Below are 21,010 nucleotides of genomic sequence, written 5' to 3'. Positions count from 1 at the left end.
TGAGTGTTACTAAGCATATATACATATGTATGTATGTGTATATATATATATATATATATATATATATATATATATATATATATATATATATATATATATATATATATATATATATAATGTATGTATATATATATATATAGATAGATAGATAGATAGATAGATAAGATTATCATAACATATACCCAATGACACTAACTGTATCTGTTTAGTGCTCCAAATATCCATACCTGGATCTCTATTTTTCTATTTTGATTTAAATCTGAAGTGGGCAAGGCTTACACTAGCTATATACTGAAAAGAAAAAACCAAAAGGTAGAAATACCAGCACTGTCTGCAAGGAGTATAAATTCTGGCTCTGACAGTTCTTCAGCCTCAGCTACATCACTCGAGTTTGTTATTGCTCTCAGCTAGAGACTCTTTGCTTAATCTCTGTATCTCCTTTCTTAATTTTATAATCACACAGTTATTATTTTTGTTTGTACCTCCCCACGATATGTAGTTGAATTTGAAATTAGCTGGTTCTAATTCCCAAAATATAAATGTAGAACCCTCTGTGTGTGTGTGTGTGTGTGTGTGTGTGTGTGTGTGTGTGTGTGTGAGAAGGAGGACTCGGGAGACGGACAGAGCTTCGGGGCTCGCTTTATTGTTCCAGCAAGCACTTTTCAGCGTTCTATCAACAACTCAACTGGAAAAATCACAGTCCCAATGTGCTGGGGCTTACGTCTCCATCAAGTTCCAACAAGCTCATGCTCCAGGCGTGTGTGTGTGTGTGTTTTGTGCAAACTCCATCAGCTCTGTTGCTCTCTCTGAGGTTCACAGCATTCTTCCTGATAGGACAAACAAAGAACACATAAGTAAACTTGCTGTGATTGCACACAGGTGAGAATCATCAAGCGTTGCCTGCCGGTTCAAACCACCTCCTCTCCCCGCCTGCAGCTGTACCTCAACCATGCCTCCCCTGCCACAATAAAAAAACTACTGGTGTAATTTAAAGCACTGGGACCCTGACCGGGCAGTTACTAAAAGTGCTGTAAATGCCCCTCACAGCCCCACACATTCATGTTAGATAGATAGATAGATAGATAGATAGATAGATAGATAGATAGATAGATTTAGTCACAGGAGTACAAGGCACATCAAATTACAAGGCCCCGAGTGGTGCAACAGGGAAGCGTTTGCCCTGAGATCGCCAGAGATAATGTGTTCAATCCCGATGATGCCACAGCCATTCATGGCCGGGAGTCAAAGACACACAAACACACACACACACACACACACGCACACGCACAGTTGTATAGTAGACAGATCAAATAGTTAGATAATAGGTAAAAACTGTCCAGTGATGAGAATAAATGACAGTTGACAGGTCAAAGTTTATGAAAGTTTGCGAAAGTAGACACAAACGTGTCTTTTCCTCTTTACGGATTCTGTTCTTCCACCAGGCAAATTTTATTCCAGGTTGAAAAATGCAGAAATGCATAGATTTCAGATGTCAAAAACAACTAAGCTGAAAACAATGGCACCTTGATAAGCGGGTTTAAAACATCTCAGTAGTTTCAACTCTTGATTTACATTCAGTTTCTATCTAATATATATCCATCTAGATGTTGAGAAACAGGCAAATCCATTGATGCTGCTAAGTGTATAGAGTTTTGATTATATAGGGGAAATCTGATTATTTTCTAAAGTGTTCCATTTTGAGAGAGATATGAGAAGTCCAAGCTGTAAAAAATAAAATAATTCTGAAGCTCACATATTTTCTAGCTACAAATGAATTTGGGGAACTCTCACGATGCAAAAAAAAAAAAAAAAAAAGCATCACAGGTTCCACACGTACAGTGTTGTGATATTCATTCTGCATTTATGAATCATCAGTGACCAGCTTGCATCGCACTGCTGTAACATCTCACGCACCGCTACACACTCGAGGGAGCCAGAGATGAGGGTGGATGTAGAGTGCGCTAGTGCGCACTTTACATGCTGAGTGTTAGAGAGCATTAGCGTGAGTTTTCCTTACTAATTAAAGAGCATGACTGGTGAATGTGTTTATTGTGCACTATGGGCATTATGCAGCATGAGTATGAATGAGTATATGAATGTGTACTAGTGTGAATGTTATACCGTGTGTGTCTTGTGTTACAGATCTGGTATTACACTAATGGGATATTTGAAGGTGCAGGATTTGACAAGAGCACAATTCCTTATGTCACCCTCAGCACGGGATTCATCGAGACGCTGGCAGCCATCATATCGGTGAGATTTATGCGTCTGTCTACCTATCTATCTGTCTATCATGCTGTCAGTCTGAATGGGCCCATTGTAATCCATGAGCAGCACTATATTTGATGCTTATTCAGTGTGAAATGAAGAGGTGAGATGCATAACACACACACACACACAGTATGTATAGTATATACAGTATATACACCTATACAGTGCCAAGGAATATTCCACTGTGCCATATTTAAGTGAATTGGGTTGTGAGTTTCTCATTTTCCATTTAAAGCTGTGGATTAAGAGGCTCGCTGTTGGAGAAATGAGCTGCCGGGGCTCATTTAGCCTCTCAAATCCCTCATCGCTCTGCTCAGATTTATGCGTTATATTACACACACACACACACACACACACACACACACACACACACACACACACACACACACACACACACATAGGCACACACCTGCAGTTGCAGGTAAACTCTGTTTACAGAAGTTGTTTACAAAGAATTGCAGCAGATCTTAAAATGACATTATATGTGGAGAATGCTATACAGACAGACAGACAGACACGTAGATCAACAGACACATAGTTCGACAGATGGACATGCAGATTGACAGATATATTTCGAAAGAACAGACAGGCAGATAGATAAACAGATAGACAGACAGTTAGCTTGACAGATAGACATATAGGCAAACACTTAAATCGATAGAAAGACAGACACATAGATTGACAGATAGACATATATCAACAGACAGACAGATGCTGTACATTGTTCGAGAGACAGACAGATATACTGACAGAGACAGGCAGACAGATACATAGATTGACAGGCAGACAGATACATACTAGAATTACAGACGGATAAAAAGATGCATGAGGATCTTCAGAACTAAAGACAGTTCTATTTGGTTTACAGCAGATTGTCAGGATGTCATTATTTAATGCCCCTCAGTCTCACCAAGGAGGTGAGGTCAGGGGTTGGTCAAGACACAGGCGCACAGGCGCACACACACACACACACACACACACACACACACACACACACACACACACACACACACGGTGATTTAAATGGATTTCCTCTTATGCATGCATCAAAGACCCAGATCATGTGACATTCTGAATTATTGAGGTCAGTCGGGTTGCCTGTCTGCCTGTATACCTGGTACAGAACTACCAACAGACAGATACATAGATCAACAGACAGACAGACAGACACATATATATCGAAAGAACAGACAGACAGATACGTAGATCGACAGACAGATTTATAGACATGAAGATCGACAGACAGACATGTCTATTGAAAGACCAGACCGACAGACACATAGATCAACAGACACATAGTTCAACAGATGGACACGCAGATCGACAGACACATATTTAGAAAGTACCGGCAGATAGGTAAACAGACAGACAGACAGACAGTTAGCTTGACAGATAGACATATAGGCAAACACTTTGATCGACAGACAGACACATAGCTCGACAGATAGACAGATATATATTTACAGTAGATCAACAGACAGATACTGTACATTGTTCGAGAGACAGACAGATAGATATACATATAAACAGACAGATACATAGATCAACAGTCAGATAGACAGATATAGTGATTGACAGACATATAGACAGATACATAGATTGACAGACATATAGACAGATACATAGATTGACAGACAGATACACAGATCAACAGACAGACAGATACACAGATCAACAGACAGACAGACAGACAGACAAACAGATCCATGAGGGTCTTCACAACTAAAGACAGTTCTATTTGGTTTACAGCAGATTGTCAGGATGTCGCTATTTAATGCCCCTCAGTCTCACCAAGGAGGTGAGGTCAGGGGTCGATAAAGACACAGACACAGACACACACAGACACACACAGACTCACACAGACTCACACAGACTCACACAGACACACACAGACACACACAGACACACACACACACACACACACCAGGTGATTTAAATGGATTTCCTCTTATGCATGCATCAAAGACCCAGAACATGTGACCTTCTGAATTATTGAGGTCAGTCGGGTTGCCTGCCTGCCTGTGTACCCGTCTGTCTGCCTGCCAGCCTGCCTCCTGTCTGTCTGTCTGCCTGCCAGCCTGCCTCCTGTCTGTCTGTCTGTCTGCTGTCATGCAGTGACTGCCCAAGGTGCACATTACCACACTCCGTACTTCCACTATACTACATATTTATAATAGTGTACTCCATATCCATGCTAACATACTAACAATCATACTAGCACACTCCACATTCATACTAGAATACTCCACATTCTTATCAAGTGCCATATTCATACTAGCACACTCCACATTCTTATCAAGTGCCACATTCATGCTAACATACTAACATTCATACTAGCACACTTCACATTCTTATTAAGTGCTATAGTCATGCTAGCATATTAATATTCATTACTAGCACACTCCACATTCATACTACCACACTCCACATTCTTATTAAGTGCCATATTCATACTAACATACCAACGTTCATAATAGCACACTTCACATTCTTTTTAAGTGCCACATTCATACTAGGATGCTACACATTTACACTATCACACTATATATTTATACTATCACAGTCCACTGTACATTCTTATCACAAGCCACATTCATACTGCACATTCACATTAGCATAGCACACTATGCACATTATCAAATTACGCATCATATTAATGTTCCTGAATTCTAACATGCTAATGATTCATGACTAACACATTATGGTTTCTACTTCCATCAGCTATTAAGACCTAAGAAAGTTAACAGTAACTTCATTTTAATGCTTATTTGTTTGTTTGTTTTTAACATTAGGAGCGACGCTCAACAAGGTTGCTCTTTTTCATTACACTCGTATCCCACAATGCTTTGTGGCTCGTTTTAATCCTCTCCATACTGATTTCCCCTGAGTGTGAACAACAAGCTCCTAAAATTCTTTCCCCCAAACAAAAATTCACCACAATCTCCCAAAAGTAATTAACAACACTCCAAGAGACAACGAACGAAGACACACACTCACTGAGTATGACCAGATAAGGATACGCAATGGGTTATTCAGCCTGCTGAGAGTGTGTGAAGTAACAATGCAAAAATCACAGATGCAGACACACAACTGTGTGTGTGTGTGTGTGTGTGTGTGTGTGTGTGTGTGTGTGTGTGTGTGTGTGTGTGTGTGCGTGCTACCCCTGGAAGGATGACAGCAAAGACCAACAGAGCATGAAGGGAACACTGAAAGAAAGAGTGTGCTACACACACACATACACACACACACACAGACACACTCTCATACTTCATTCATAAAGTGTCGCTTGCAGGCTCCATGTCACTGGAATAACTATGCTATATACTTATATATATACTACGAGCTGCCAGAGCAACTTTAATGCACCCTGACAAATTCTACATGTCTACAGCTGTACTGGAGCGGTGAAAACTGTTCCTACAACAAAAAAATATCCCTCAGATGGTGTTTCGGTGATGGTTGTGGAGAGCTGCTTCTAACACATCGCTCCAAAATCTGCCATAGGTGTTCAATTAGGTTGATATCTGATGACTATTACGTCAGGAAACCTGTGTGTTGATTTGCGGAGCCAAGTAGAGCCAAACCATGCCAGCACAATGCCTACAACATAACAGAGAAACCAGTTTTTCCTTCAGTTTGCTCTAATTCGTCACCTGCCTGTGTATGTACAGGTTGTGGACAAGTGATAAATTCATTAGCTATCCCATTAGGAAAGTAAGAGCTCTAAAGCTCCCAGTCCGACTGCATAGTCCAACTGTAGCAGCACATGGGTTCAATAATCCTGTTTTATACAACTGTGAGTTCTGACCATGCAATCTAATTGGCTTAAAAAGAGAAACCGGATTTAATTATTGCGGTATAATGTCACAAATCTATCATTACGGCCATTTCTCTAGATCCATTCATTCATCTTTGGACACAACTTGACTAGGAGATACTTTTTTGTGACATCATTATCTGCGTTATCTATAATAATCTGATAACACGGCAAAGCTGAGCACAGTTTAAATTACAAATGAGAAGTGAACGGATGTGATGACCCCACTGGGAGTGAGGGATGGTGGGATGATTAATTTTTTTTATTCCTATGACACATTCCAGGTGAAGATGGAGGACAAATTGATTTACTGCTTTAAAAATGTAAAAAAAATAAATAATAATAATAATAATACAAACATGTTACTATTAACAGACTGTAACCGAGTATAAAGTTGAGCAAATCAGATGTCATAAATTACTATGCATGTGTTGTTATCGAGTTGCCTATTACTTACAATAAAACTATTTTTGTTTGTGAACCGTATAGGGATCAATTCAGATTTATTGATTGTTGCTAAATCAATGCATGACACACATCGATCTTCTCGATGGTCGAAGGTCACATATATAAAAACAGCCATTGCACTAGGCATTGCCAGTGAAAACACGTCTACTAGCAACCACTTTCAAACAATTTGTGATGTGAGGTGAAAATCGCTTCCAGTGTGAACACAAACTCAGACTCACAATATAAGTTTTTCAGATAAAATAGCCCAGTATACCATCCATACCAATATATTGTTACAACCCTATATTGATTTTCTTAGTGATGAAAACAAAAAAAAAAAATCACTGTGATGGTCACCCTTGAAAAACCTCCCATATGCTGCTGTACATGGAGCACGCTTCATCCAAGCCATGCTGATCATTGAGCTATAAAGAAGTCTTTGTTGATGGACGTGAGCTTCAGATTTATTATTTTGCATTTATTGCACTGATTAATCAATTTTTGTTATTAAGTGTATAGCCTCAGAATCTCATTTGTAGCTTGTGTATAGCTGTTAATTGAAGTGCACTGCCTTTTTACCACACTAATAAAATAGCCTTAAATAGACATATCCTGAATCAGTGTTTGCTTTAACTACAGAAAAGATGACTAACCAGCTATTTTATTTAAATTCTGGTCGACTAGTAAACTCAGTAAGCAAAGAACCCTACCACCATGACTCACTTTCATAGGTATTCAGTACTTTGCTTTGCTTTTCATTTAGTCGGTCACCTCATCCACTTTGCGTCACCAACAGTCACATCGCCCCAGTTGGTGTAAATTGCCAAATAACTAAAAATAAATGACTTCCGTCCACTATGTCATGTCACATCACTGCTGGTGGGAATGCAGGGTCAACTGAGATCATCAACAGAGCGGCATCCACGGGCCATGTCCCAAACTATGATGAATAGTATGGCAAAATAGAGTAGGCTAATATAGTTAGAACTTTGGCTATTTGGGACACAGTCTATGGAAAAATCTAGAACATGTGCTCTCTGTAGTTTTCTTTTCATACACACCACAACTGTTACACCTCAGACACACATGTTCTTTGTGTGCCCACTTCCCTGTTCCTGTCTGTGGATGTTGCTGTAGAAACCCCCCAGGGCCTGCTGTCACTCCGATGAAGCCATGAGGAGAGTCGGGTGACAAATCATATCAGAGTCTCTTTCTCTCTCTCTCTCTCTCTCTCTCTCTCTCTCACACACACACACACACACACACACACACACACACACACACACACACACACACACCAGCATCCCAAAAATTGGTAGAGACACAGCATGAGCGAGAGAGAGACTGGAGTAAAGAGGAATACAGAGGATGAAACAGAGAGGGAGAGGACAAGAAAGAAAGAGAGACAGAAACAGAGAGAGTGAGACAGAAAGAGAGAGTGATGAAAAAGAATAGAGATTAGATGACCTGTCAGAACTCTGTTGCTGATTTGAATTGAGTGTTTCTATTTGTGTACACAAAGTGCACACACACACTGCCTCCAACTCCGTATAGGCTATTATTAGACACCTTGCCTGTGTGTGTGTGTGTGTGTGTGCGTGTGTAAGCGCTTACTAAATGTATAAGTTAAATGGTCTTAATCAACGCCCTTTTTTCATCTGTGTGTCTCTATACATCCTGGCATTGACTTGTTCATTTGTTTGTGTGTGTGTCTGTCTGTCTGTCTGTGTGTGTGTGTCTCAGGGTTTGGTGATTGAGCGTGTTGGACGGAAGCTGTTGCTGATATTTGGCTTCTCAGCGATGGCCTTGTGTTACAGCCTCCTCACTGTCTTCTTGCACTTCCAGGTCAGGAGGTTATCACCTAAACAAATGAGGTTAAAGGTTACAGATTAGAGGTCATGATGCCTCTGCACTGAGGTCATGGCTGCAGTGTAATATAAGAAGTACCATAAATGCGCACACACACACACACTATATTATATATATATATATATATATATATATATATATATATATATATATATATATATATATGGGATATAATAAGGACCAATTGCCCTTCAGTACACACACAAATATTGAACTTTAATGGGCTCTTTGGGGAATAAAACAAAAGGTCACTTTTCCATTTTTCAAGTGTTTAACCCTTACAGCATTCAGTAAAGCAGCACTTTATGATAGTAAACCTTTATTTGAAACACTCCTAGTCAGAAATTCAGGTGGAGCAAAATGTTGTCATTATTGTACCTTTACACTTACACACGTATAAAAAGAAAGTTAATGGCTATGTCATACCTAGCTCATTTCCAGTAAAATAAAACAGAAGACTTTGACATCCATGTTGCCCAGTTTCCTAGCAACAGTATTCAGACAACCTTCCACTTGAATGGTTAGCTTTTATATGTTCAACCATGTTCAACCCACATGTCCAAAGCATGTGACAAGTTTGATTTGAACGCACCATAAGACATGAGAAACGCAGTGCAGTCTGGCAAATTGCCTTTCTGATGTAAATTCCACCAACCTGCAATTAGACACTCCAAACACATCAACTAGCATTATATAACACACTAAAATACAAACTAGCAGTATAATAAAACCATCAAACCTGACCAGTCATACCATCCTGAAAGTGACCTAAACCTCTTGACTAAAATACAAACTAGCATTATAGTAAACAGGCTAAAATACAAACTAGCATTATTTTAAACAGACTAAAACACAAACTAGGATTATTTTAAGCAGGTTAAAACACAAACTAGCATTACTGTAAATGAGCTAAAATACAAACTAGCATTATTTTAGACAGATTAAACACAAACTAGCATTATTGTAAATATTATAGTAAATAGATCAAAACACAAATTGGAGCAGCAGATGATAAAAAGACAATTTGGAACATAGCCTGTCAGTTCAGAGATGGATGAAGGCAATAAAGCCAAGGAAAACTTCAAAAACCTTTCTAGAAATTACATTACATTGGTGATCAGTAAAAAGTTGATTTGAAACACACCCAAAAAGCCGTACATCATACTACATCATACACAGACACAAGGCAAGTTTTCATCCTAGGGACTTCCATCCTAGGCACCACCAATGGTGCATCTTTAGTATACAACCCTAACCCTAACCCTAACCCAAGGTGCAAAACATGCGTCATTGTTGGTACTACCCCAGCGACAAGGAAATGTACAGTTTGGTACCTTTATTTCTGGCTGTGAGAAATGTGAGAAACTACACTCAGTGGCGTGAGTGTAAAAAAATAATAATTAATGTAATTTAATTATCATGCAGCAAGACTGCAACCATTAACAAAAATGTATATGTACAAAAGGTGCAGTTAGGAGATACAGGTCGCCCCTCTTAATCCCCGTTGAGTTTTTGTCTCCAACATCAAACCAATAGAACACAGTGGGGAAAAGCAGGATGATGGTATTGTGCCATGTGTGTATCCATTCTATTTAATAATTCATATTTCTAATGGGGAAAAAGAAGATTTGCTGGCCAAATAAATCAGCATGCTGTGGTGTTTCCAACAGATTCAAGATTTTATTTGTTACATACACAGTTATATACAGTATATAACTTGCAGTGAAATGAAAACCTGGCCTACTCCTCTTTTGACTGTGTATTTAAATAACTAAATTAAAAAACAGAAATTAATCATAAATACATAATAAAAAAAATAAGAAATAATAAGAAGGTGCAAAAAAATGGAGGTACAAAATATGCAAGTATGTTATATGTAGTAACAATACAAAGTGCAATGTGCAGTGTACGGAGGTTCAGTGGAGTGCAGAGTGACTCTGTGGAGGAATCTGAATGGTGGACATGTCCGTATTATGGATATGGAACGGAAGCGCTTGCCTGATTGCAGCAGGCTGAACAGATAAGTTACCGGTGTGGCTGGTAAAAAAAAAAAAATTAAAATATGAAATATTCTCGGGTGGAGGACCAAATGTTATGTCCTAGTATATATTAGGGATGTAAATAAATGCAAATGCATTATTCGGGTTCAACAGATATTATGTTCTAAAGGGATACAAATGCAGGTATGAATAGGAGGTGCACTATTCGTTTTTTTTTTCCTACTATTCGCACATCTCTAGTTGATTTCAATTATGAACTTGAGTGATATAGCTGAGGCTGAGGAACTGTCAGCTGAGGCAGAATTCACACACCATCACATGCCTCTGGGTTTTTTCTTTATGTATGTATGTATGTATATATGTATGTAAGTATATTATATGTATATTATATATATACACATATATATATATATATATATATATATATATATATATATATATATATATATATATATATATACACACATACATACATACATACATTATATATATATATATATATATATATATATATATATATATATATATATATATATATATATATATATATATATATACACACATTATATATATATATATATATATATATATATATATATATATATATATATATATATATATATATATACATATATACACACACACACACACACACACTTGCACCTGAATCAGCTTGGCATTAGACATTCATTTTACTTTTTTGTGATTAATTTATATGTTAAATCATAAAAGTTCATGAATCCTACATAGCTCAGTACAATTCCTGGACACATGGGTCATCCAGAATACTTTAATCCATATTCCTGCTAGTAATATTTTTAGAAAGATTTGTCATTTAGGCTATAAATTGCAAATGCAGAGTGTGTGGGTGCACGCTGAAATCATACAGGTCTCCCAACCATGATGTAGTTCTAGGTAAAATTCTAAATCTAAAAAAGTTATCTTAAGAAAACAACGGCTCTGACACAAGAGTAAAAACAGCTGCTAGGTCTAGAAAGTTGCTGATGGATTTGTTGTGCTGATATTTATTTTCAGCTACCGTGAAGAGGAGAGAGAGAGAGAGAGAGAGAGAGAGTGTTGCACACAGCTCCTCGAACTCCTGACACAGTTGCTATAAGCCACATATTATTGCAAAAGGAAATTGATAACGATTTGAATTACCTTTATCTATCTTTATCTATATTCTGCCACTTGAAAATGTGCCTGACACCATTAAAGCAGATTATTGCAATTGATTGAATGGGGGACCAGGGCCTGTTATCCACTCAGGCAGGGTGAACTAATAAAGGAAAATAGCATCTGTTCAATAGATCGGTCTATATTGCTGTTTTATGAGCAACTTCACTGCATTCTAGAGCAACATGACCATGACCAGTCATCACCATCACAGATTTTCAATTAGATTTGAGTCTGAGTTTTGACTTGGCCATTCCAAAATACAAACCTTCTGGATTTCAAGCCTTCCCTTTGTAGTTTTTGCCCTGCGCTTTGGGTCATTGTCCATTGCTTGGGTCATTTTTTGGCACAGAGTTCTTGCTGAATGGAACACTCTGATTCTCCTCAAGAATTTGCATGTATTTAGCTCTATCCATGTTGCCCTTGATGGCAGCAAGATTTCCAGTTCCTCCTGCTGAAAAGTAACCCCAGATCATGATGCTACCACCACCATCCTTGATGGTAGGAATGGTGTTACCTGGGTGCTGTATTTTGTCTGTGCCAAACATTACACTTTTAGACCAAATGTTATCCGCTCAATCAGTGTGAAATAGTGAGGGGGAAATAGCATCAATTAAATAGATCGGTCCATACTGCTGTTTTATGAGGAAATTTACCGTATCCTCTGTGATGGTCATGGTTGGTCATGGTCATGTTTCTCCATCGTGACATTGTGCACAGAAAATGAAAGCATGCTAATTACTGGTATCGTGAATTTATACAAGCCTGTTCAGCATAGTATTCCAGCTTCTTGGAAGTTGCCAGCTTGCAAACAGTTTCATAAGGTAACGTCCAGACATTGATTGTAAAGGCAAATGTTCTGACCCTCAGCTGCATTCATGCCACAGCCAACATGGGAGGAAAATAAACTCGGGCAGTCGTCAGTATATCTGAGCAGAGCACCAAAGTTTCCTTATGGCTGCGAAAAACTGCACTGTAGCTCCATTGTAAATATTTTCTGTCCATTCTGTTTTTGTTACTCGCATCAGGTGGCGAAGTAAAAGGCAAGAACGTTGAAGTCTTGATGTAAATGTTTGTCAAGCACTTTTTTTTTTTTTTTTACCGATAATGCAAAACTTGCATTGTGACTGCAGGTTTGTGATAACATTACACAAAACACAAAAACAATGTCTATTTATTGGAAACAAATTTCTAGCAGAAAAGTGTGCTAAAGTTGTTAAATCGTATTTTCATTTTATAAGTTGATGGAGACTTAACTACTGACATATAATCCTCTCTCATTTCCCCTCTGTCTCTTTGTCTTCAGGACAGTTATTCATGGATGCCATATATGAGTTTCATCTCCATATTGGCCCTGATTGCTTCATTTTGCTCTGGCCCAGGTACACACACACACACACACACACACACACACACACACACACAGCATATATAACTTTTGTTGCAAACTCCATATCTGAGCTGGAATTTTTGTGTGCGTTTTCATCTGGGGTTGGTGATTTGGAACACAACCAGTCAGACATTTAAAGAGGCCTTGTTGTTTTCAGTAATGCAGCACTTACAGATGTTATATCTTGATTTGGAACACAGCCCCTAAGATATCAATTCCAGTTTCATTTATCTCGCATTTGGTCTAACTGTTCCTTTAAAGATTTGCAGTGGAGAACTGAAGCAGTAGCGGCTCCCTGTGTGGGCTAAATGGGGTATTAAATTGCCTGCTAAATGGTTTAACTCTTCGAATGTCAAATCTTCTGTAAGCGTGATGCTAATGTGTAACAGAAACTTCCTTCAGCTGTATTTATAAAACCATACACAGGTTTTCCATAATTAAACTTTTCTTTGGCTTATTGTTTTGTGTATTTACCCATGGGAACACAGAGCACTCTCTAAATCACAAAGGCACTTAGTGGAAATTGGATTTATGAGAAAATGTTTTGTTGGCTGAGCAGTGCGCAGTTTGTGTGAAACCCCAGTCGTCTGTGTGTCCAAGATAACCGATGTAAACAAGTGGTTAATCATTTGGTAATTCATAAAATGTAGCAATGTTGCTAAATAAGCTCTAAATGGCTTATAGTCTGATATACAAATTATTAGAGGATGGCATGATACATGGATGCTACTCCAACTAAATAACTAGTGCAGGGGTTCCCAAACTTTTTGGGCAAATGACCACTCTACAATTTTTTTTATTCTAAAGTCATAATGAAGGACTGCTGTAATATTTGGATTGTATTATGTCAGCAACATATGTATGTGTAAGGTAAGAGACTAAAAACCAAAGGAATATTCCTTGCATTTATCTACCAGTTTAGTGGCAAGTGTTGTGTTGGTATAGGAAACATATACAAGCTGCGGGAGATTGAGCAGCATGCTCAATTTTAAGTCTAGGCTTTGACTCAGCCATTACAAAACACAAACCTTCTTGTTTTCAAGCCATTCCTATGTAGTTTATGCCCTACGCTTTGGGTCATTGTCCTGTTGGGATGTCAATTTTTGGCACAGAGTTCTGGCTGACTGGAACAGGCTGACTCTTCTCGAGAATTTGCTTGTATTTGATATTTGATGGCGACAAGATTTCCAGCTCCTCCTGCAGGAATGGTGTTACCTGGGTGTTGAGCTGTATTTTGTCTGTGCCAAACAATACACTTTTAGACTAACTGTTTCAAAAACATTTTCCAAAAGCTCTCAGATTTTGTCACATGCCTTTTAGCAAACTCCAGGTGTACCCTTATGTTAGCCTTTCTCATAAGTGGTTTCCCTGTGACCACTTTCCTATAGAGGTTGGATCTGTGAAGAGCTGATCATATTGTTGATGTCTGCATTGGTTCAGTGCCTTCTGTGTCGTAGCTGGACTCTTGGACACTTGAGACAATTGCCCTTATTGCCTGTGCACTCAATTTGGAAGGACGGCCTGATCTGAGTAGTGTCTGGGTTGTGCCATGTTTTTTTTTCCACTTTTGTTATAAAGGATTTCACAGTGACACAGTAGGAAAGTTGCTGATCTTTTTATAACCTTCTCTATCTTTGTTCCTTGTAACTTCATCTCAAAGCTTCATGGGCAGTTCCTTGGTCCTCATTACAGCAGGACTAATCTAATCTGCCATTGTATCTGCAAGACCTCACAAAGTCAGTGATATTTACTGCACAAGCGTACATTTGGACACAGGTGAATTTGAAATGAACATAGGTATTCCTTGTTTATCATATTTGGTGTGAGTGCTCAAGAAAATTAAATACAAGTCTGAGAGAGGTGAATATGTATCAGTTAAGCAGTTTTTAGATTAAAAAAATTATAATAATTATGAGAACATCTAAATGTATTTAAAATCCTATTATCATATACTTAAATTTGATGTTGCAATACAGCAAAAGGAGAAGTAATCACAAGGTGTGAATACTTTCTGGTGGCACTGTATATCCTGCATTTTACTAATGATAAAGGAATAGAGATGCTCCTAAGCCAATTTTAGCAATTTATTTGGAATTAAAAACCTATTACCCAGTGTGTTGTTCTATATAGAGTATATTAAATGGTTTAAAGCTATATTTTCAAGGCCACTTAAAGTGTGCTTTAAGCACTATTGCAAACAAAGGAGTGACCGTGTTCAACCTTATTGTTCACTTCATCAGCATGCAGCTCTTAAACACAGCTGATTTTTCCAGTGCTAAACTATGCTTCTCTAATTTAAGCATGCATGAAAAAGCCAGAGTGCAGACCAAGTAGGTTACCTGTGAGTGGGCACTTCTGCAGTGCTTTCTGTTTGGAGGTAATTGCCCATGGTTCAGCCTAATTACCTTAAATTAGCCACTAGACTGAAGAGGTAATTATGCAACTTAGGCACAAAATTGCTTCCACAAAATATCAGTTACACATAAAAAAAAAAAATATAGTGTGTGATAATTTAACAGAGATGATGAAGACATAACTGTTGGAATGTCTAAATTTCACAGTCTTAGTTGACAGTTTGTTAAGCACTGCCCACTTGGTTACTGTTGCTACGTTTGATCAGCTTTCGAGCCCAGCATGTCAGCTATGTGGTTTTCAATGAAAAGGATAATACTTACTGTGTGAAATGGTTAGTCATTTTTTGTTAATAGTACATTCAAAATTTGAGAGAGCACTAGGCAAAATTGTCTCCAATATGTATTTGAAGGCTACATCCATAACGTCACTATCTCTTGGCAGTAATAATAATACAAGGATAAAGGATAACAGATAAAGATGAAACCAAACAGATCTTTGTAAAAAGCCAGCAGATTCATCAACTAGTGATCCATATAGATAACATGGAAATAAAACAGTATTAATTCAGGGAAGTGTGATTATATGCTTTTTAACCCCCTACAGTCTGTGGAGTGAATGAGGGAATTGTAGCAGTTGTATCTGGTCTGACATCTGTGTAAATTTTAGCACCTGCACAAACACATATTCCAAAATGTTATATAGTTGTATATGTTTATATGTTTTCAGCACAAACAATAATAATATTGTATTAAGTAGGTCAGGTTTATTGCCAAGTTGCCTATTATTGTAATTTGTAACATGTGCACAAATCTTGTGAAAACACACATTACCATATGGGGCAAATTGTTATGTTTACGGATAGAGAATATTTGGTAAGATCATACTGTGCATAGGAGTTAGGGGATCAGCATAGGACAGTCTTTCAGGTGTTAAGAAGTGCAAGTCAGTATCCAAGGAAGATTAGGCACTGAAGCAGGAAGGTGAGTAATTATGTAAGTATGTATTGGATGGAAAGCTGATTTTCTCTGGGGAGTCTGTAGTCAACAACAAAAAAAGTTAACGATGTTACATACTCAGAACATATCATGTCACCATATACTTTGCCTCCTCTGGTTCATGGTCCCCTTCCCCCTTTGTGCCAAACTGGGTTGCCAGAAGAAGATGCATGCAGGTAGGAGAGGTTGTCCATCTTTCTTGTACTGTGTTCTCAATTGGGGCTTGTCCCAGTAAGCAAAATTTTGAAATCACCTGCTGATGTAGCGTGATCTATTTTGGCTATTCACTACGGACAGGCCTCTCAGTGAGGCAGTACTCAAAGTTTTCCATGGCCTACTTGATTGGTCAGGCCTCTATCTCCACTGCAGCATAATTTCACTCTTTAGGCGAGAGTTTATCGCAAAGGGATATTTACATTTACTCATTTGTCAGTGAGTGGTCTTCACTACTGAACTGCTCCACCTTGTTCCAATATATCTGTCTGCAGCATGAATGGCCTGCAGTAACAAGAACTGGGTCTGATGTCAGGCCCACTCTCATTTGGGATAAGGCAGCTTCAGCATCTGAGTTCTACATAATCTCTGGCTTTACCCTTCCTTGTGAGATCTGACAAGGTTCAGCCAATCCAGTAGCTCTGTGCCTCAGCCGTGACATTTTCTTGGTTTTCCCTTGGATTGGCCTAGCTCTCCAAGTGGACATGACACCATCCAATTTACTCTGGTGTAGTAGTGGTGTGGCCCTGAACTGCCATGAGTGCAATTCATGCAGTTTTGGGGTGGAATTCCCAGTGTAGTGGCACCTGTCAAGTCCCCCTATGCCAAGTTGTTCAGCTGTAGGAATGGGGACAGGTGTCCCCATGTACATATGCAACCAGGATAGTCCCCATGGCCCAAACAGGGGCTGGAAGCAACGATGAAAGAAACAGATTGACTGCATTGCCCAAGTCCACCACATCCCAAACAATGTTTCCCTTAAAGACAACTATGAATAACCTCTAGCTCTCATCTACCTCCATGCACATTTCATTCCCCTAGCTGTGGTCATCCTCTTATGCCCCAGGTCAGTGGGCATTGGTTTGTTTTGTAGGCTGAGTGCGAAGGCATGGTATACTGGCTGAGTGGCGCTTTCACATGATTGCTGATCCCATAAGCTGGGTGTTCCCTCTGGGACCAGGGAGCAGTGGCTGTTTTGATCTGGCTCTAGCCCATGAGGACTGTGGCTCCTGTGTGTTTTTCAGGTCAGCAACTCTCGAGATGCTGGCTCCCTATGACCTTAGCATTGCGTAGGAAAGGGCACTGAGGAAATGATCCATAGTCACCCCCCTACATCATTCTTGATAACAGGGCCTGTGCAGCCGCCAGCAGATCTTGTATTTCCTCCTAACTCACCAGAGATCTTGTGTTAATGAATTCAAACAAACTTGCAGCTTGTGAGTGGCCAGCTGTTGTTGGAAAGATGCCTTGAGCAGGTGTTGAGTCAGCGCTGTACGCAGGCTACAGATAAAAGCAAGAGGAGCAGGAGAGAAAAAACAAAGAATAATTCTGTTATGTCACTGCATTAAACCTCTGTGTGAAGTGTGTATATGAAGTGTAATATGGTTCAACTTGAGAATTTGGCACACTGACCAGGCAGCTTAAGCCCTGGAGGAGTATTTTTGTATTTATTTATACAGTGAAAATAGGGGCTAAAGAAAAATGAGAGGTCCAGCATGAGACATTGTGATTTTTTTCATGGTTCACAGAATGTTTTTTCTTTGTGATGGGTTTTGAGGGCTCTCAGAGGGCAGCACCTTAGCTGGGGAGATGATTTGATTTGAAAGAAGATATGAACATTACGTTTTAGAGGCCTTCAGGATGATTGCACTGACTGCTCTTAATATTTTAAAATTATACACTTAAAATTAAACAGTTGATTTGTATTCTTCAAATTGGATGTTGTTTAGCCAAAGACATATAAATGTAGATGACAGCTCATTTATTCTGGGAGCTAATAAGCAAGTTATCATGCTATTTCACTGGGACTGACAGGCAGAAAGACCACGTGTCTTTCTCTGGACTAGTAAGCACAGATGACAAGCCTTCGTCACTTGTACAGGCAGAAAGACCATGGCTACTCTTACTGGAGACCATGCCTCCTTCAATGGGTATGACAGGCACAGAGAATAGATCTCTTTTAGAGGGTCTGTTAAGCAAAGAGACCATGCCTCCTTCACTCAGAATACATATCCTTCATTTGGACTGACAGGCAGAGAACCCCAATGATAGGCACCGATGATTGATAGGCACACGGGCTATACCTATTTCCAGGGACGTTTTAACACAGAGATCATAACTCCTTCACTGGGACTGACAGGCAGAGAGACCACAAATCCTTTGCTGGTACTGACAAATAGAGAAACCATACCTCTTTTACTATGGCTGACTGGCAGAGAGACCACAGTTTCACTGGACTGGACTAGTAGGCACAGGTGACAAGCCTCCTACACTAGGACTGACAGCCCAGAGACCACACCTCCTTCATGCTGACTGACAGGCAGGGAAATTACACCTCCTTCACAGGAACTAACAGGCACAGAGATCACACCCCCTTCACTGGACTGACATGCACAGAAAACATGCCTCCTTCTGTGGGACTGACAGGCATAAAGACTACACCTCCTTCAATCTGGCTAACAGGCAGAAAGAGCACACCTTCTTCTCTGAAGTGACAGGCACAAAGACCATGCCTCCTTCTCCTGGACAGACAGGCCACAACTAGCATGAACTCATTACTTTCATTCACTCTATCTAGTTAATGGCTTCCATCACATTTGCATAATAAATTCCTGATTGGCTAATAGTGAATGCATGTTCAAGAGATGTGTGTGTTGCCAGTGTAACAGATATGCATTTGTCTTCATCTGCAGTATGAATCTCTGTGCAGGTGTATAAATAATTTTACATACATACACAGACTGTCAGCCCAATGACATTTCATTTTTCATTGTTATTATCTTAACTCATCACTAGCAGTATATTAGATTACACACACACACACACACACATACACAGACAAACATTAAAGCAGAGAGGATATCAAGGATGCATTCACTGCAGCATTGAAGCTGCCAAAAAACTACACACACAGCACACTGAGTGATTTTATAACATTTTTATAATGATAATATATTTATTATACTGTGTAATTATATATTTATATCTAGTGTTTTATTTCTAAGGGTGTTAAATATTATATTTCTATCCATAAGAATGCAAAAATGTAAGTGCAACTGTATAATGGAAAGATGGAGTGTATGGAGGATGAGAAGGACTGTGTGTGACTGTCACAGTCAGGGGTAGTGTGTAATAGTGAGAGGGTGTGTATGGTGATCGGACAAAGTGTGTGATGATGAAACGACATGTTTTAACGGTCAGAGGGAGTGTGTCATGATCAGAGGTAGTGTGTGATGGCTGTGATTGAGTCACAGAAGACTTAAAGTGGTTGATGTCTTTGCTGATACACTTCACTAGTAAGTAAAGTATCTACATTGCATTCTGACTGCTGACATTTGAAATTTACATACAAGACGTTTGTAAAATTGGCAACAACAAAAAAAAATGTATTTGGCTGCAGTTACCATTTTAGCTGCAGCTGGCAATGTTGGGCCATATTCAGAGTTGGTGAATTTATTTATGTGGGGAAAGTTACACATACTCAGAGATGAGTTAAGCACCTTTGACATTGAGATAATGCAAACTGCATTTTTGTAGTTCATGTCTCCAGGGTTGCCAGAATTCTACGTGTCTGAGTATAGTCGATGTGTCCGAGAAAGGGTTTTTCAATAGTGTCTAGACAACTGCCTTTAAACAAAAGCACTGGTATTTAAGCCGGAAAAAAAAAAAATCAGGGACAGAAAATGTGGCCTGGAGAAGGAAATAACTTTTTTTTTACGTCAAAAACAATACAACATAGAAAATGTATACAATATGTAACATAGAAAATTTAAAAATGTAACATAAATAAAGACTAATTCATTGACAAATGAATTTTTAATAAACATTTTATTTAGGAGTCTAGTTTATTGGGTGTGTTTACAGCCCAGAACAATTACTTTTATAATGATATATTTTGGTTACATCAAATGCAAGAAAAATTTGCTTACATCCAGGGTCAGAATCTCACATCTCTGAGACACACCTTTAGTTCTAATTTTAGTAGTTATGTCCGAGGTCTGAATACCGATGTGCACAATACTGGTTTTAAATCCTGACCTAGCACGTACAACTCAACTGTGAAAACGGGCCATTATGGTGAGAATGAGGAAACTTCTAGAAAAGACAGTATGAGCTCTGCTTCTTCTTTGGAGCAAACTAGCAAACTTGTCAACCATATACATTAAAAAAAACACATTAATAAAAGAAAGTTATACCTTAATCCAGTCTCTCGATCATTTTGTGTGGAGTAAGTTATTAAATGGCCCAGAAATGAATGACAACAAGGAACAACAAACATTTACAACAAAGAACCGTACCTTAATTCCAGCCATGGAGAGATTTTAAGAGTGCCTTAAGATTTCTCCATGGCCGGAATTTAGTGAAGGATTAATGCAGTGCACGTTTTTCAAGGCACATGCAAATATGGCAGGTATTCTGTTATTCAGTTTTGAACATGACAGGGTACTAAAGCATAACGTCTCCAGTGAACAGT

The 21,010-nt window shown here is 38.8% G+C and overlaps 2 protein-coding genes across 3 annotated transcripts in view; one reads left to right on the top strand and one right to left on the bottom strand.

The window, feature by feature from the left end:
- LOC113528520 (uncharacterized) overlaps positions 1 to 21,010 on the bottom strand; it is a 150,235-nt gene that overhangs the window by 96,074 nt on the left and 33,151 nt on the right. Inside the window, exon 2 of one of the 2 annotated variants that reach the window (XR_004579430.2) lies at positions 715 to 827. The exons of the other annotated variant lie outside the window; for it this stretch is intronic. The gene's annotated coding sequence lies outside the window, so the exon portion shown is untranslated. Of the gene's footprint in view, positions 1 to 714; positions 828 to 21,010 lie in introns of those variants that run through there. 2 annotated transcript variants of the gene reach the window in all.
- Positions 1 to 21,010, top strand: part of slc2a9l2 (solute carrier family 2 member 9, like 2) — a 100,722-nt gene that overhangs the window by 63,916 nt on the left and 15,796 nt on the right. The window contains 3 exon segments of the mRNA XM_053239366.1: positions 2,143 to 2,253; positions 8,282 to 8,383; positions 12,890 to 12,965. Coding sequence (XP_053095341.1) covers positions 2,143 to 2,253; positions 8,282 to 8,383; positions 12,890 to 12,965 — 289 coding nt within the window.

The sequence above is a fragment of the Pangasianodon hypophthalmus genome, chromosome 13 (genome assembly GCF_027358585.1).
Source record: "Pangasianodon hypophthalmus isolate fPanHyp1 chromosome 13, fPanHyp1.pri, whole genome shotgun sequence".
Taxonomy (NCBI): domain Eukaryota; kingdom Metazoa; phylum Chordata; class Actinopteri; order Siluriformes; family Pangasiidae; genus Pangasianodon; species Pangasianodon hypophthalmus.
This window is presented reverse-complemented; position numbering and strand designations above follow the sequence as displayed.